We start from the raw sequence: 15,516 nt of genomic DNA, 5'->3' as shown, positions 1-15,516 counted from the left end.
TGCCAGTGGTGACAGGGACAGGTTACAAACATTTGCAACAACCCCTGTAAAGTTTTCACACACACAACTTGAATGGTGCACATACCATCCCTTCTGTCACGACGTCTGTCCTGTGAAGCAGATGTTCTCTCTCTCTCGTGCCTCCCCTTTTCTCTTACTGGAGATCGATGCTTGGATGGACTCCTCCTCCTATGAGGTGAAGAGGTATGTGTAGCATATGGAGAGGAGGACCGTCTGGCAGCTGGTGATGAGGCTCTCTGATAGTGAGGAGATGGTGATCTTCGGCGACGTGGAGAAGGAGAGTGTCTATGCACAGATGATCCAGATTGTGAAGATGGGGAGTGATGTCTAGAGGACATGGGGGAATGATGATGTGCAGGAGACACAGACCTTAAAATAAAAATACAAAAAAAGTGTTTCCCATGCAAGCATTTCCTAGAAACAAGAACTGTTTTTTGATTGCTTATACTTCTGGAGCTCATAGCTGTACAAGAATTCTTCCAAGGATCACAAAGAGCAAGCAAAATAAATAAATAGAACCATTTTCTTATTTCATGTGCAGGATGCTAAATAAAAAACTTAGAAAAATAGGTATATAGGGAGAAGTCTTCCATTGTTTGGTTGTTTTTGTTACTCTCCTTAAGTGCCCGGCCTCCCAGGAGTGAAACATAACCCATTGTCTGTTACCCTCTACTGTTGAGTTGTAAAATGTAACTCTTACCTTCGGGAAGGTGAGATCGCATGTTTGTGAGATGATGATTTGACAGGTACTGGAGAAGATGGAGGCCTTCTCCGAGATGCTGGAGGAGAATAATCTCTTGAATGGGAAGAGTTACTTCCAGAGCGTTCATTTGGACTTAGAGACCTTTTTTGCCTATGGGAGCCCTCAGATGGATCCCTATTTACAAAGTGGAACACAAAATTATATCAGAAATCATGCTTAAATAAAAGGGAGCACAGTGAAAGTCATTCATTTGCAAAACTGGAATTTTTGCCTCCTTTACTCGGGTGACTCAAGATGATGGATTATACCAACAAGGTGTGAACAGCCACACACAAAGTCTCAAAAACGTATTATTTATTACCAGATATTTATATAGCGCACACATATTCCGCAGCCTTTTACAGAGAATATTTGCCCATTCACATCAGTACCTGCCCCAGTGGAGCCGACAATCTATGTTCTCTACAACATGTTCATGCACAGACATTCATGCTAGGATTATTTTTTTCTTGGGAGAATCAAATCACGAGATCACAGGAACCTTAACGGACACCCAAGTCATGTGTGTTTGAGAGGGCGTTTAAAAAAATGCTAACCTCTGCCTTTCTTTTTTCTCTCTGTGTTTCTCAACTTCTCTGCCTCTCTCTTTTATATCCTTTGCTCTTTCTTCAATACGATCCTTCGTTTTATGTTTATCCTTGTGCTTTTTCAAAGGCAAAAGGTCTTCTTGTACAGGGGGAGGTGGGCTTGGGGTACGAGGTCCTTTTTTTTTGCTCTGTGCTCCTTTGGAATGTCTATAACAAGGGACATTTGTTATAACTGGAAACACAGCAAATCTGCACAGTGAATGCCATTCCTATATAACATTTAGCAAAATAGATCCAAAAAAGGGGAAAATAAATTCACTCCATTACTTTCAACACCCAAACTACAAGTCTTCAGCAAATATAAACAACCTCCAGCTTGCAGAAATGGCATCACTCACTGAAACGTTCCCTATCAACACTATTTTAGATTAGACTCATAAATCATTACACTGAATTCAAGAGGTAATCATATACAGTATAGCAATTAGGTTATTAAATAGGGTTAAACCATGTATAATGTTTAATGAATTTGATGTAATTACAATACAGGTTGAGTCTCCCTTATCCAAAATGCTTGGGACCAGAGGTATTTTGGATATGGGATTTTTCCGTATTTTGGAATAATTAGATACCATAATGAGATATCATGGTGATGGGACCTAAATCTAAGCACAGAATGCATTTATGTTACATATACATCTTATACACAGCCTGAAGGTCATTTTAGCAAATATTTTTTAAACCTTTGTGCATTAAACAAAGTGTGTGTACATTCACACAATTCATTTATGTTTCATATACACCTTATACACACAGCCTGAAGGTCATTTAATACAATATTTTTAATAACTTTGTGTATTAAACAAAGTTTGTGTACATTGAGCCATCAAAAAAATAAGATTTTACTCACCGGTAAATCTATTTCTCGTAGTCCGTAGTGGATGCTGGGGACTCCGTAAGGACCATGGGGGATAGACGGCTCCGCAGGAGACTGGGCACATCTAAAGAAAGCTTTAGGACTATCTGGTGTGCACTGGCTCCTCCCCCTATGACCCTCCTCCAAGCCTCAGGACACTGTGCCCGGAAGAGCTGACACAATAAGGAAGGATTTTGAATCCCGGGCAAGGACTCATACCAGCCACAACAATCACACCATATAACTCGTGATAGGAACCCCGGTTAACAGTATGATAACAATGGAACCTCTGAATAGATGGTTCGCAATAACAACCTGATTTGTGTAACAATAACTATTTACAAGTATTGCAGACAATCCGCACTTGGGATGGGCGCCCAGCATCCACTACGGACTACGAGAAATAGATTTACCGGTGAGTAAAATCTTATTTTCTCTGACGTCCTAGTGGATGCTGGGGACTCCGTAAGGACCATGGGGATTATACCAAAGCTCCCAAACGGGCGGGAGAGTGCGGATGACTCTGCAGCACCGAATGAGAGAACTCCAGGTCCTCCTCAGCCAGGGTATCAAATTTGTAGAATTTTGCAACGTGTTTGCCCCTGACCAAGTAGCAGCTCGGCCAAGTTGTAAAGCCGAGACCCCTCGGGCAGCCGCCCAAGATGAGCCCCCTTCCATGTGGAATGGGCTTTTACAGATTTAGGCTGCGGTAGTCCCACCGCAGAATGCGCAAGCTGAATAGTGCTACAAATCCAGCGCGCTCTAGTCTGCTTAGAAGCAGGAGCACCCAGCTTGTTGGGTGCATCTAGGATAAACAGCCGTCCTGGAAATATAATTGTTCAGGGCCCTGACTACGTCCAGTAACTTGGAATCCTCCAGGCCCCTAGTAGCCGCAGGCACCCCAATAGGTTGGTACAAGTGAAAACCTGATACCACAGTCGGGAGAAAGTGAGGACGAGTCCTCAACTCTGCCCTATCCATATGGAAAGTCAGGTAAGGGCTTTTTTATGACAAAGCCGCCAATTCTGACACATGCCTGGCCGAAGCCAGAGCCAACACATGACCACTTTACATGTGAGATATTTCAAATCCACGGTTTTAAGTGGCTCAAACCAATGTGATTCCAGGAACTTCAAAACCACATTGAGATCCCAAGGTGCCACTGGGGCACAAAAAAGATGCTGAATATGCAGCACTCCCTTACAACGTTTGCACTTCAGGCTGACATCCTTCCTGGCTTTGCTCAGGATAAGAATGACTTTCTCCGGAATGCCTTTTTCACTCAGGATCCGGTGTTCAACCGCCATGCCGTCAATGCAGCCGCGGTAAGTCTTTGAACAGACAGGGCCCCTGCTGCAGCAGATCCTGTCTGAGTGGCAGAGGCCATGGGTCCTCTGAGATCAACTCCTGAAGTTCCAGGTACCAAGCCCTTCTTGGCCAATCCGGAACCATGAGTATAGTTCTTACTCCTCTTTTCCTTATTATCCTCAGTACCTTGGGTATGAGAGGGAGAGGATGGAACACATAAACCGACTGGTACACCCGCGGTGTCACTAGAGCGTCCACAGCGATCGCCGGAGGTTCCCTTGACCTGGCGCAATATCTTTTTTATTGAGGCGGGACGCCATCATGTCCACCTGTGGTCTTTCCCAACGGTTTACCAGCATTTGGAAGACTTCTGGATGAAGTCCCTATTCTCCCGGGTGGAGTCTGCTGCGGAAGCCTGCTTCCCAGTTGTCCACTCCCGGAATGAACACTGCTGCCAGTGCTACCACATGATTTTCCGCCCAACGGGGAATCCTTGTGGCTTCTGCCATCGCCCTCCTGCTTCTTGTGCCGCCCTGCCTGTTTACATGGGCGAGCGCCGTGATGTTGTCTGATTGGATCAGTACGGCTGGTGAAGCAGGGGCCTTGTTTTGCTTAGGGCCTTGTAAATGGCTCTTATCTCCAGAAAATTTATGTTAAGTGAAAACTCCTGTTTTGGACCATAGTCCTTGGGATTTTATTCCCTGTGTGACTGCACCCCAGACCCGAAGGCTGGCATCCGTGGTCCCCAGGACCCAGTCCTGTATTCCGAATCTGCGGCCCTCTAGTAGATGAACCCTCTGCAGCCACCACCGCAGCGACACCCTGGTTCTTGGCGACCGGGTTATCCGCTGCTGTATCTGGAGATGGGACCCGGACCATTTGTCCAACAGGTCCCACTGGAAAATCCTTGCGTGGAACTTTCCGAATGGAATTGCTTCGTACGAAGCTACCATTTTTCCCAGGACTCGTGTGCATTGATGTACCGACACCTGTCCCGGTCTTAGGAGGTTTCTGACTAGAGATGACAACTCCTCGGCTTTTTCCATTGGAAGAAACACTTTTTTCTGGTCTGTTTCCAGAATCATTCCCAGGAACAGAAGACGTGTCGTCGGGACCAGCTGTGACTTTGGAATTGAGAATCCAGTCCTGCTGTTGCAGCACTTCCCGAGAAAGTGCTACCCCCTTACCAACTGTTCCTTGGACCTCGCCTTTATCAGGAGATCGTCCAAGTACGGAATAATTAAAACTCCCTTCTTGCGAAGGAGTATCATCATTTCGGTCATTACCCATGGTAAAGACCCTCGGTGCCGTGGATAATCCAAACGGCAGCGTCTGGAACTGATTGTGACAGTCCGGTACCACAATCTTGAGGTACTCCTGGTGAGGAGGGTAAATGGGGACATGCAGGTAAGTATCCTTGATGTCCAGAGAGACCCTGTAATCCCCCTCGTCCAGGATCGCAATAATCGCCCTGAGCGATTCCATCTTGAACTTGAATCTTTTGTTATATGTGTTCAAGGATTTTAAATTTAAGATGGGTCTCACCGAACCGTCCGGTTTCGGTACCACAAACATTGTGGAAAAGTAACCCTTTTCCTGTTGAAGGAGGGGTACCTTGATAATCACTTGCTGTGAATACAGTTTTTTGGATAGCCACCAACACTGCCTCCCTGGCAGAGGGAGTTGCCGGTAAGGCAGATTTTAGGAAACGGCGGGGGGGAGACGTCTCGAATTCCAACCTGTACCTCTGAGATACTGTTTGAAGAACCCAGGGATCCACCTGTGAGAGAGCCCACTGTGCGCTGAAATTTCTGAGACGGGCCCCCACCGTACCCGGGTCCGCCTGAGCAGCCCCAGCGTCATGCTGTGGATTTACCGGACGCAGGGGAGGACTTCTGCTCCCGGGAACTAGCTGTGTGCTGCAGCTTTTACCCTCTACCTTTTCCTCTTGGCAGAAAAGATGAGCCTCTAGCCCTCTACTTTTCTGGGGCCGAAGGGACTGTACCTGATAATACAGTGCTTACTTTTGCTGTGGGGTAGCTTGTGGCAAAAGTTTTGATTTCCCAGCCGTAGCTGTGGAAACGAGGTCTGAAAGACCATCCCCAAACAGTTCCACCCCCTTCTAGGGCAAACTTTCATGTGCAGTTTTGAATCGGCATCGCCCGACCATTGCCGAGTCCATAACCCCCGTCTGGCGGCAATGGTTTTACATAGCGCTTATTAGTGATGCCAGTCGGCAAATATCCCTCTGTGCATCACGCATGTATAAGACAGCGTCTTTTATATGCTCTATTTTCAGCAAAATATTGTCCCTATCTATAGTATAAATATTATCCGACAGGGAATCTGACCACGCAGCTGCCGCACTGCACATCCATGCCGAGGCAATAGCAGGTCTCAATATAATGCCCGTGTGTGTGTATATAGCTTTAAGGGTAGTTTTCTGCTTTCTATCAGCAGGTCCTTCAGGGCGACCGTATCCGTGACGGTAGTGCCACCTTTTTAATAAGCGTATAACCGCTTTATCTACCCTAGGGGTTATTTCCCAACGTGACCTATCCTCTGGCGGAAAAGGGTACGCTGCTTAGAAATTATCAATTTCTTATCGGGGGAAGTCAACGCTTCCTCACACACCTCATATCAATTTCTCAGATGCAGGAAAACTACTGGTAGTTTTCTGTCACCAAACATAATACCCTTTTGTTTGTGGTATCTGGGGTATTATCAGAAATGTGTAATACATTTTTAATTGCCTCAATCATGTAACGGGTGGCCCTATTGGAAGGTACACTAGTCTCATCGTCGTCGACACTGGAGTCGGTATCCGTGTCAACATCTGTGTCTGCCATCTGAGGTAGCGGGCGTTTTAGAGCCCCTGATGACATGCGAGACGCTTGGACAGGCACAAGCTGAGCAGCCGGCTGTCCTATGTCGTCAAACCTTTTATGTAAGGAGTTGACACTGTCACGTAATTCCTTCCATAAGTCCATCCACACCGGTGTCGACCCCGCAGGGGGTGACATCCCATTTACAAGCATTTGCTCCGCCTCCACATCATTATCCTCATCATACATGTCGACACAGCAGTACCGACACACAGCACACACACAGGGAATGCTCTGACAGAGGACAGGACCCCACAAAGCCCTTTGGGGAGACAGAGGGAGAGTATGCCAGCACACACCAGAGCGCTATATATCACAGGGATATCACCTATAGAGAGTGTTTTCCCTTATAGCTGCATAATATATTATATATATATATATATATATATATATATATATACTGCGCATAATTTGTGCCCCCCCTCTCTCTTTAACCCTTTTCTGTAGTGCAGGACTGCAGGGGAGAGCCAGGGAGCGATCCCTCCAGCAGAGCTGTGAGGGAAAATGGCGCCAGTGTGCTGAGGGAGATGGCTCCGCCCCTTTTTCGGCGGGGCTTTCTCCCGCTATTGTAAAAGTTCTGGCAGGGGTTAATAAACACCTATATAGCCCCTGGGACTATATATGGTGTCAGTTCGCCAGCCAAGGTGTTAATATTGCTGCTCAGGGCACCCCCCCCCAGCGCCCTGCACCCATCAGTGACCGCAGTGTGTGGTGTGCATGAGGAGCAATGGCGCACAGCTGCAGTGCTGTGCGCTACCTTGGAGAAGACAGAAGTCTTCAGCCGCCGATTTTCCGGACCACCTTCTTGCTTCTGGCTCTGTAAGGGGGACGGCGGCGCGGCTCCGGGAACGGACGACGAGGTCGGGTCCTGTGTTCGATCCCTCTGGAGCTAATGGTGTCCAGTAGCCTAAGAAGCCCAAGCTACCACCACTTAGGTAGGTTCGCTTCTTCTCCCCTTAGTCCCTCGGTGCAGTGAGCCTGTTGCCAGCAGGTCTCACTGAAAATAAAAAACCTAACATATACTTTCTTCCTAGGAGCTCAGGAGAGCCCCTAGTGTGCATCCAGCTCAGCCGGGCACAGAAATCTAACTGAGGCTTGGAGGAGGGTCATAGGGGGAGGAGCCAGTGCACACCAGATAGTCCTAAAGCTTTTTTTAGATGTGCCCAGTCTCCTGCGGAGCCGTCTATCCCCCATGGTCCTTACGGAGTCCCCAGCATCCACTAGGACGTCAGAGAAACAAAGGTTTCACTATCTCACTCTCACTCAAAAAAGTCCGTATTTCGGAATATTTGGATATGGGATACTCAACCTGTACTACAGTTGTTCCCAAACTCGGTCCTCAAAGCACCGTAATATTCGTGGTTAAGCTGGGCATACACTATACAATTGTCTGGTGATCATCTGTTTAATCTGACTGGTTGGAATGAAAAGCTGGTAATGAATGGGAGCAAATAAGAATTTACTTACCGATAATTCTATTTCTCGTAGTCCGTAGTGGATGCTGGGAACTCCGTAAGGACCATGGGGAATAGCGGCTCCGCAGGAGACTGGGCACAAAAGTAAAAGCTTTAGGACTACCTGGTGTGCACTGGCTCCTCCCCCAATGACCCTCCTCCAAGCCTCAGTTAGGATACTGTGCCCGGACGAGCGTACACAATAAGGAAGGATTTTGAATCCCGGGTAAGACTCATACCAGCCACACCAATCACACCGTACAACCTGTGATCTGAACCCAGTTAACAGCATGATAACAGAGGAGCCTCTGAAAGGATGGCTCACAACATTAATAACCCGATTTTTGTAACAATAACTATGTACAAGTATTGCAGACAATCCGCACTTGGGATGGGCGCCCAGCATCCACTACGGACTACGAAAAATAGAATTATCGGTAAGTAAATTCTTATTTTCTCTGACGTCCTAGTGGATGCTGGGAACTCCGTAAGGACCATGGGGATTATACCAAAGCTCCCAAACGGGCGGGAGAGTGCGGATGACTCTGCAGCACCGAATGAGAGAACTCCAGGTCCTCCTCAGCCAGGGTATCAAATTTGTAGAATTTAGCAAACGTGTTTGCCCCTGACCAAGTAGCTGCTCGGCAAAGTTGTAAAGCCGAGACCCCTCGGGCAGCCGCCCAAGATGAGCCCACCTTCCTTGTGGAATGGGCTTTTACAGATTTTGGCTGTGGCAGGCCTGCCACAGAATGTGCAAGCTGAATTGTACTACAAATCCAACGAGCAATAGTCTGCTTAGAAGCAGGAGCACCCAGCTTGTTGGGTGCATACAGGATAAACAGCGAGTCAGATTTTCTGACTCCAGCCGTCCTGGAAACATATTTTCAGGGCCCTGACTACGTCCAGCAACTTGGAGTCCTCCAAGTCCCTAGTAGCCGCAGGTACCACAATAGGCTGGTTCAAGTGAAACGCTGAAACCACCTTAGGGAGAAATTGAGGACGAGTCCTCAATTCTGCCCTGTCCGTATGAAAAATTAGGTAAGGGCTTTTATAGGATAAAGCCGCCAATTCTGAGACACGCCTGGCTGAAGCCAGGGCCAACAGCATTACCACTTTCCATGTGAGATATTTTAAGTCCACAGTGGTGAGTGGTTCAAACCAATGTGATTTTAGGAACCCCAAAACTACATTGAGATCCCAAGGTGCCACTGGAGGCACAAAAGGAGGCTGTATATGCAGTACCCCCTTGACAAACGTCTGAACTTCAGGAACTGAAGCCAGTTCTTTCTGGAAGAAAATCGACAGGGCCGAAATTTGAACCTTAATGGACCCTAATTTTAGGCCCATAGACAGTCCTGTTTGCAGGAAATGCAGGAAACGACCCAGTTGAAATTCCTCTGCAGGGGCCTTCCTGGCCTCGCACCACGCAACATATTTACACCAAATACGGTGATAATGCTGTACGGTTACATCCTTCCTGGCTTTGATCAGGGTAGGGATGACTTCATCCGGAATGCCTTTTTCCTTCAGGATCCGGCGTTCAACCGCCATGCCGTCAAACGCAGCCGCGGTAAGTCTTGGAACAGACAGGGTCCCTGCTGGAGCAGGTCCTTTCTTAGAGGTAGAGGCCACGGGTCCTCTGTGAGCATCTCTTGAAGTTCCGGGTACCAAGTCCTTCTTGGCCAATCCGGAGCCACGAGTATAGTCCTTACTCCTCTCCTTCTTATGATTCTCAGTACCTTGGGTATGAGAGGCAGAGGAGGGAACACATACACTGACTGGTACACCCACGGTGTTACCAGAGCGTCCACAGCTATTGCCTGAGGGTCCCTTGACCTGGCGCAATACCTGTCTAGTTTTTTGTTGAGGCGGGACGCCATCATGTCCACCTTTGGTTTTTCCCAACGGTTCACAATCATGTGGAAGACTTCTGGGTGAAGTCCCCACTCTCCCGGGTGGAGGTCGTGTCTGCTGAGGAAGTCTGCTTCCCAGTTGTCCACTCCCGGAATGAACACTGCTGACAGTGCTATCACATGATTTTCCGCCCAGCGAAGAATCCTTGCAACTTCTGCCATTGCCCTCCTGCTTCTTGTGCCGCCCTGTCTGTTTACGTGGGCGACTGCCGTGATGTTGTCTGACTGGATCAGCACCGGCTGACCTTGAAGCAGAGGTCTTGCTAGGCTTAGAGCATTGTAGATGGCCCTTAGCTCCAGGATATTTATGTGAAGTGATGTCTCCAGGCTTGACCACAAGCCCTGGAAATTTCTTCCCTGTGTGACTGCTCCCCAGCCTCTCAGGCTGGCATCCGTGGTCACCAGGACCCAGTCCTGAATGCCGAATCTGCGGCCCTCTAGAAGATGAGCACTCTGCAACCACCACAGGAGAGACACCCTTGTCCTTGGTGACAAGATTATCCGCTGATGCATCTGAAGATGCGACCCGGACCATTTTTCTAGCAGATCCCACTGGAAGGTTCTTGCGTGGAATCTGCCGAATGGGATTGCTTCGTAAGAAGCCACCATCTTTCCCAGGACCCTTGTGCATTGATGCACTGAGACTTGGCCTGGTTTTAGGAGATTTCTGACTAGTTCGGATAACTCCCTGGCTTTCTCCTCCGGGAGAAACACCTTTTTCTGGACTGTGTCCAGGATCATCCCTAGGAATAGAAGTCGTGTCGTCGGGATCAGCTGCGATTTTGGAATATTGAGAATCCAACCGTGCTGGCGCAGCACTATCTGAGATAGTGCTACTCCGACTTCCAACTGTTCCCTGGATCTTGCCCTTATCAGGAGATCGTCCAAGTAAGGGATAACTAAAACTCCCTTCCTTCGAAGGAGTATCATCATTTCGGCCATTACCTTGGTAAAGACCCGGGGTGCCGTGGACAATCCAAACGGCAGCGTCTGAAACTGATAGTGACAGTTCTGTACCACAAACCTGAGGTACCCTTGGTGAGAAGGGTAAAATGGGACATGTAGGTAAGCATCTTTGATGTCCAGAGACACCATATAGTCCCCTTCTTCCAGGTTTGCAATCACTGCTCTGAGTGACTCCATCTTGAATTTGAACCTTTGTATGTAAGTGTTCAAGGATTTTAGGTTTAAAATTGGTCTCACCGAGCCGTCCGGCTTCGGTACCACAAATAGTGTGGAATAGTACCCCTTTCCCTGTTGTAGGAGGGGTACCTTGATTATCACCTGCTGGGAATATAGCTTGTGAATGGCTTCCAATACTGCCTCCCTTTCTGAGGGAGACGTCGGTAAAGCAGACTTTAGAAAACGGCGAGGGGGAGACGTCTCGAATTCCAATTTGTACCCCTGAGATACCACCTGAAGGATCCAGGGGTCCACTTGCGAGTGGGCCCACTGCGCACTGAACTTCTTGAGACGGGCCCCCACCGTGCCTGAGTCCGCTTGTAAAGCCCCAGCGTCATGCGGAGGACTTTGCGGAGGCGGGAGAGGGCTTTTGTTCCTGGGAACTGGCTGTTTGTTGCAGCCTTTTTCCTCTCCCTCTGCCACTGGGCAGAAATGAGGCGCCTTTTGCCCGCTTGCCCTTATGGGGCCGAAAGGACTGCGCCTGATAATACGGTGTCTTCTTAGGTTGAGAAGCTACCTGGGGTAAAAATGTGGATTTTCCAGCAGTTGCCGTGGCTACCAGGTCTGATAGACATACCCCAAATAACTCCTCCCCCTTATAAGGCAATACTTCCATGTGCCTTTTAGAATCCGCATCACCTGACCACTGCCGCGTCCATAAACCTCTTCTTGCAGAAATGGACAGCGCGCTAACTCTTGATGCCAGTCTGCAAATATCCCTCTGTGCATCACGCATATATAGAAATGCATCCTTCAAATGCTCTATAGTCAGTAATATACTGTCCCTATCTAGGGTATCAATATTTTCAGTCAGGGAATCCGACCACGCCAGGCCCGCACTGCACATCCAGGCTGAGGCGATTGCTGGTCGCAGTATAACACCCGTGTGAGTGTATATACATTTTAGGATATTCTCCAGCTATCTATCGGCAGGTTCCTTTAGGGCGGCCGTATCAGGAGAGGGTAGTGCTACCTGTTTAGACAAGCGTGTGAGCGCTTTATCCACCCTAGGGGGTGTTTCCCAACGTGCCCTATCCTCTGGCGGGAAAGGGTACGATGCCAATAACCTTTTAGGAATTATCAGTTTTTTATCGGGGGAAACCCACGCCTCATCACACACTTCATTTAATTCCTCGGATACAGGAAAAACTACAGGCAGTTTTTTCTCACCAAACATAATACCCTTTTTAGTGGTACTTGTATTATCAGAGATATGCAATACATTTTTCATTGCTTCAATCATGTAACGTGTGGCCCTACTGGAAGTCACGTTTGTCTCCTCATCATCGACACTGGAGTCAGTATCCGTGCCTGTGTCTGCCATTTGAGGTAACGGGCGTTTTAAAGCCCCTGATGGCGTTTGAGACCCCTGGACAGGCACAAGCTGAGTAGCCGGCTGTCTCATGTCGTCAACTGACTGTCGTAAAGAGCTGACACTGTCACGCAATTCCTTCCATAAGCTCATCCACTCAGGTGTCGACTCCCTAGGGGGTGACAACTCTATAATAGGCAATTGCTCTGCCTCCATCTCATTTTCCTCCTCAAACATGTCGACACAATCGTACCGACACACCGCACACACACAGGGAATGCTCTGATAGAGGACAGGACCCCACTAGCCCTTTGGGGAGACAGAGGGAGAGTATGCCAGCACACACCAGAGCGCTATATATAGACAGGAATACCACTATAAAATGTGCTTTTCCCTTTATAGCTGCTGTTAGTATCAAAACTGCGCCAAATGAGTGCCCCCCTCTCTTTTTTTACCCTTTTCTGTAGTGCAGGACTGCAGGGGAGAGTCAGGGAGACGTCCTTCCAGCGGAGCTGTGATGGAAAATGGCGCCCCGTGTGCTGAGGAGATAGGCTCCGCCCCCTTCTCGGCGGCCTTTTCTCCCGCTTTTTGGTGAGTTCTGGCAGGGGTTAAAATACATCCATATAGCCCTGGGGGTTATATGTGATGTATTTATGCCAGCCAAGGTGTTTACATTGCTGCTCAGGGCGCCCCCCCCCTAGCGCCCTGCACCCTCAGTGACCGAAGTGTGCCTGAGTAACAATGGCGCACAGCTGCAGTGCTGTGCGCTACCTTGTTGAAGACTGATGTCTTCTGCCGCCGATTTTTCCGGACCTCTTCTTGCTTCTGGCTCTGTAAGGGGGCCGGCGGCGCGGCTCTGGGACCGAGCTCCGAGGCTGGGCCTGTGTTCGGTCCCTCTGGAGCTAATGGTGTCCAGTAGCCTAAGAAGCCCAATCCACTCTGCACGCAGGTGAGTTCGCTTCTTCTCCCCTTAGTCCCTCGATGCAGTGAGCCTGTTGCCAGCAGGTCTCACTGAAAATAAAAAACCTAAAACTAAACTTTCACTAAGAAGCTCAGGAGAGCCCCTAGTGTGCACCCTTCTCGGCCGGGCACAAAAATCTAACTGAGGCTTGGAGGAGGGTCATAGGGGGAGGAGCCAGTGCACACCAGGTAGTCCTAAAGCTTTTACTTTTGTGCCCAGTCTCCTGCGGAGCCGCTATTCCCCATGGTCCTTACGGAGTTCCCAGCATCCACTAGGACGTCAGAAAAAATGGCAATAGACCATTTGCTCCCAACCACTGGAAAAAGCACAAAAACGGTCAAACAAATTGGTTTAAACTGTGATTTAATCAATTTATCTGCATGACGGTTATTGTTCATTTTTAAGTGTTTGGGAGCAAAAGGTTGATTGTTATTTGCTCCCATATATTACCAGATGTTCATTCACAACAGAAAGATTAGACAGATGGTCTGCCAGATTACTGTATAGTATACGGAATGCCTAGCTTTAGTTAAGGATAGCAATGGTTGAGCACAGATGGTTAAATCAAACTGACAGGTACTAATAAAGTCACCTGTGCTTAAGCATGGATTTATTTAAAACCTGGACTGTTAAAGCTGGATACACGCTATACGACTATCTGCCCAACCTTTCTGGTTGGAACGTAAATCTGGTAATGTGTGGGAGCAAATGACAGCCACAATTTGTCCTAAACACAGGAAAATAGACATTCAAACAAATTGGTTAAATCCATTTGATTTAACCAATTTATCCGACCGACCAGTTATACCCATTTTCCGGCTTTTAGAAGCAAATGGTGGCTTATCATTGGCTCCCATACATTACAAGATTTTCGCTCCAACCAGAAACAGAATCTTAAGCTTTGTACCCAGCTTTAGAGTGTCTTTAAGACAAAGAAATCTATGTACTAAGCATTGGAGAGAGATTCAAGTGGACATAGATAAAGTACCAGCCAACCAGCTACTATCATTTTTCAAACACATGGCAGTTAGAAGCTTGTACTTAATCTCCATCCAAGGCTTAGTACATAGACCCCAGTTTGGGAACCTCTGCTTTACGAATGTGTCCGATAGGCAGAACACTGTACGAATATTATACCTGGAAACCAAACATAACAAATTCGGTAATCAAAATAAAGTTAATTCAGACGTGCTAAAATGGCTGGGCAGATGCATTCCGCTCTTAAATACGTTAGAACAAAAAAAGGTACAGATTGGATAGTAATCCTCACCTTGTGGGTAGCTCAGACGGCGGTGGAGATGTTCCTGCAGCTGTCTTTTTTTCCTTCTTGCCTATAGGATTGCTAGACTTTGGACTGGACTTCCGTTTTGGAGACTTGCTCGATTTACTTGGAGACGGGGACATTTTAGCAACAACTTCAAGTGAAATCTACAGAAACAAAATTCAGAAGAAAAAAAAGTTACAGTATATTAAAATGTACTTAAAAAATATGAAGGGTGAGCACAGCAGAGTATAAAAAGGTATTAGGTACAAAGCTTATACCACAGTATGGGGGCAGAGCACTATGCAACTATCTCCTCCCATAACTACTTTACCAGTAACCCATACAGAAGAAGCCAAGAACAAGGGTATTCCTGTTGTGTGCCTCTATAGGTTACAAACAAATGGATTTTACAGAAAGCACAACAGACGTACCATAGCTGAAAACATGGGAAGGAGGAAAGGTAATCATTTTCTACAGACTGCATGACTTTGTGCTGCCAGTTAAAACAATATATATATATATATATATATATATATATATATATATATATATATATATATATATATTATACACAGAAGCGAAAGTTGGGAATTAGCAAGTACTCCTACACCGGGCTGAGTTTCCTCACCAGCCGTTTGGTAATAGAGATGGTCTCCAAATAAAAAACACGAACAAAAACAAATAAACAGCACTTTGCAGAAAGAATGATTTTCAATACATCGCTCAGATGACTTAATCAGCAATGCTTTGATTGTGTATGGAACAGTGGTTCTCAAACTGTGTGCCACAGCACCCTGGATTGTCTCAGGTCACTTGCAGGGGTGCGTTGGGTTGATGGTCCGAACCACTGGTATAGAACATATTCCCTGTGCACCAAGCGAGTGATTTAATGCTTATAACCACAGCTACCAGTAGAGGGCACAAAACAGAGCAATTAGCCACAGGGGTGACATTTCTTCTCACAGTCTCCTGAGGTGTGAGAAGAAATGTGTGCAAAATCCGTGGTTTAG

The 15,516-nt window shown here is 47.3% G+C and overlaps 1 protein-coding gene across 2 annotated transcripts in view; it reads right to left on the bottom strand.

The window, feature by feature from the left end:
• Positions 1–15,516, bottom strand: part of ZC3H13 (zinc finger CCCH-type containing 13) — a 301,667-nt gene that overhangs the window by 143,668 nt on the left and 142,483 nt on the right. For both annotated transcript variants that reach the window (XM_063952816.1, XM_063952817.1), the window contains exons 7-10: positions 14,513–14,670; positions 1,321–1,518; positions 722–898; positions 86–390 (exon numbers count right to left, since the gene is read on the bottom strand). In XM_063952816.1, coding sequence (XP_063808886.1) covers positions 86–390; positions 722–898; positions 1,321–1,518; positions 14,513–14,670 — 838 coding nt within the window. The remainder of the gene's footprint in view (positions 1–85; positions 391–721; positions 899–1,320; positions 1,519–14,512; positions 14,671–15,516) is intronic.

Source organism: Pseudophryne corroboree, chromosome 2 (genome assembly GCF_028390025.1).
Source record: "Pseudophryne corroboree isolate aPseCor3 chromosome 2, aPseCor3.hap2, whole genome shotgun sequence".
In the NCBI taxonomy this organism is placed as follows: Eukaryota; Metazoa; Chordata; class Amphibia; order Anura; family Myobatrachidae; genus Pseudophryne; species Pseudophryne corroboree.
Note: the sequence above shows the minus strand (reverse complement) of the source record. Positions and strands in the feature narration are given on the sequence as shown.